This window comes from Etheostoma cragini, chromosome 10 (genome assembly GCF_013103735.1).
Source record: "Etheostoma cragini isolate CJK2018 chromosome 10, CSU_Ecrag_1.0, whole genome shotgun sequence".
Taxonomy (NCBI): domain Eukaryota; kingdom Metazoa; phylum Chordata; class Actinopteri; order Perciformes; family Percidae; genus Etheostoma; species Etheostoma cragini.
In genome coordinates this window covers 15,435,598-15,438,264 of record NC_048416.1, presented here as the reverse complement: position 1 = coordinate 15,438,264, position 2,667 = coordinate 15,435,598, and the positions used below count along the sequence as shown (strand labels likewise).

The following is a 2,667-nucleotide window of genomic DNA, read 5'->3' as shown; positions in this document are numbered from 1 at the left end:
GTTATCTGGAATATGAAGATCAACCACTCCATTATCACCTGAGTCTTTATCACTGACACTAACTACTGCTATCACTGTTTCTATCTCTATGTTTTCATTGACTGGACTCCGAAATGATTTAATAGATAATTCTGGATGGTTGTCGTTCATGTCTTCAACCAGAATCTTTATAGTACATTGTCCTGATAAACTATTGGCTCCTTTATCAGTAGCTATAACTTCCATATCGTAAATCCTGAAATCCTCATAATTTAACAATCCTTTGACAGTAATTTCACCAGTGGAAGGATTCAAATTAAATGTGTCTTGCGTCTTCTCGGAAGTGTATAGACTGTATGAGTATATCAAATCTGAATTTGACCCTTTATCTAAGTCTGTCGCATTGAGATGAATAACAAGACTTCCGATCGGAGAATTTTCCATTACATTGATTTTGTAGCTCTCTTCTTTAAATGTAGGGGCGTTGTCATTTGTGTCTAAAACATGAACAATAATGCTGGCAGTACCAGAACGAGATGGCATACCGCCATCTACAGCTGTAAGTATTAAATAATGAACAGCCTGCTCCTCTCGGTCCAATGTCTTTTTCAGGATTAAATCAGCAAATTTGGATCCATCTCTTCCAGTCTGAATTTCTATTGTGAAATAATGACTTTCGCTCAAATTGTATGTTTTCACAGAGTTTGAACCAACGTCTGGGTCAACTGCATTACTCACAGAAAAGCGCTCACCAGCCTGCGTAGCCTCTGAAATGTCTAAATCTATCGTGTCTCTTCGAAAATGAGGTGCGTTGTCATTTATGTCCATTATCTCTAATTCAATATAAAATATTCGTTTTGGGTTTTCAATTATTGCTTCCATTTTCAGATAACAGGATGTCTTGGCGGGACATAAGGACTCTCTGTCAATTCGTTCAACAATGTAAAGCTCCCCTGTTTCTTTGTTCACGTCCAGATATTTCCGATTTGCAATAATCTCAATGCGCATTTTCCGTTCGACTAATGTCTTCACATCTAGTCCCAAATCCCCAGCTAGATTTGCGACGACAGAGTCTTCTTCAAGTTCCTCGGGAACAGAATAGTGTGATACAGCCAACGTGGAATTTAAGGTGGCAACAAAAAGAATAATTGTCGACACATACCTTTTCCAATATTCAGAACAGACCAAGCCTTCCATTGTTACCCCAGATCCTTGTTTTCTTCAACGTAGTCTAAATGATCCCGCTAAACATTTCGGACTACTTTGAAGCTTCAGTCAAATTCCTAAAAGCAATGCCGGTAGAGACACTGTGAGATTCTTCAGATCCAAATTCACTCAGCACCAGGAGCTGTACATTCGCCGTTTCCTCCGTTTCTCTTGGTTATGACTGCCAAGGCGACCGTGATGTCACAAGAGCATATGACTGGGGAACAGCGACGCTGCGTGCGGGAAGGTGTGCCGCTCATCGGCATTTATTTAATAAACATTTATTTTACTGTTTGTGTGCCACAAGTCAACCTCAAAATCAAAACATATTATTTACACCGGATGAGTCATTTTAATCGCCTGGTGCTGCTGATATGGATTAAGGTCAGTTTGAGTTTTGTTTTTGTTTTTAAAACTTTTTTGTTTAGTCTTAAGTTAGTTTAGTTGTCGATTTAACACGCCTAGAATCAAATTATGCTCTTCTTTTGTTGGCTTATTGTATTTAATCTTGCATTCCCTTGTGCAGCCCCTGGGAAAATACTTGTAAAGATCGACAATAAGAAATTGTAACTTTTAAATGTTGAGGCAAAACATATCTGGGTTCTCCCTTTTAAGATAATATATTTATGCATTACGGTTTATTTTACTATATACACTAAATCAGCAGATCAATTTTACCATTAAAATGAAAACGTCAATATCAGTTGTAAAAGAAGAACATAGGCAAGTGTCACTTAAATTGATATTCATTTGTTCTAAGAAAATGTGCTAAAAGTGTTTGAAAATTACGCATTCCTATACTGGTATTAAAAGAGTGTCCATTAATAAAACAAACGGTTTGTAAAAGTTGTACAGGTGTTGGATCAACAAACGAGTCTCACCTGTAGGGTAGAAGCTGCTGAGTCACTGGTGTCTGTCAGACCTGTGCCTCTTGGTAAACTGGACACGATGTATCTGGAGCCCTTTGGCACAGGCTGTCTAACCACCAGCTTTCCTTTCCGGGTCTCTGCTAGGAACAGACTATACCAGTAGGCATCGTTGGAGACCAGAGTGGAATCTGCGATGGTGGAGTTCCTCTCACTGATCACACTGTTCCTGCAGGGAGGAGCCGCTTTGCTGGGCTTGGGTTTCTGACACTTGAGCACGATGGTGACCAATATGGTGATCAGCAGGAGAAACGACACCGAGCCCAGACCGATGACCAAATACAGGTTTAGGTCTGAAAAGATGTCGTATTCCAGAGGCACCTCAGTCATGTCCGAGTGGGCCTTAACGACAGTCTCCACTGTGGACAGCTTGATGGTGACTGTAGCAGAGAGAGCAGGCTCCCCGTTGTCCTTGGCAACAACAACCAGTCGCTGGTGGCGCGGGTCTCTGTAGCTGAACATCCTCATTGTCCGGATTTCTCCGTTGTACTGGTCCAGACTGAACAAGGTGGCGTCAGTCACCTGGAGAAACTGGTAGGTAATCCGAGAGTTGTGC

At 41.0% G+C, this 2,667-nt stretch overlaps 2 protein-coding genes across 3 annotated transcripts in view; both read right to left on the bottom strand.

The window, feature by feature from the left end:
• On the bottom strand, positions 1–1,494 carry LOC117951595 (protocadherin gamma-C3; the record flags this gene model as incomplete). Its single annotated transcript, XM_034883368.1, has 1 exon — positions 1–1,494. A coding segment is annotated over exon 1 (1,176 nt), but the record flags the coding sequence as incomplete, so codon positions are not given.
• A 539-nt stretch (positions 1,495–2,033) lies between these two features.
• Positions 2,034–2,667, bottom strand: part of pcdhb (protocadherin b) — a 2,725-nt gene continuing 2,091 nt past the window's right edge. Inside the window, exon 2 of one of the 2 annotated variants that reach the window (XM_034882904.1) lies at positions 2,034–2,633. In XM_034882904.1, coding sequence (XP_034738795.1) covers positions 2,049–2,633 — 585 coding nt within the window. In that variant the 3' untranslated portion in view covers positions 2,034–2,048. The other variant, XM_034882903.1, reaches the window with a different exon arrangement.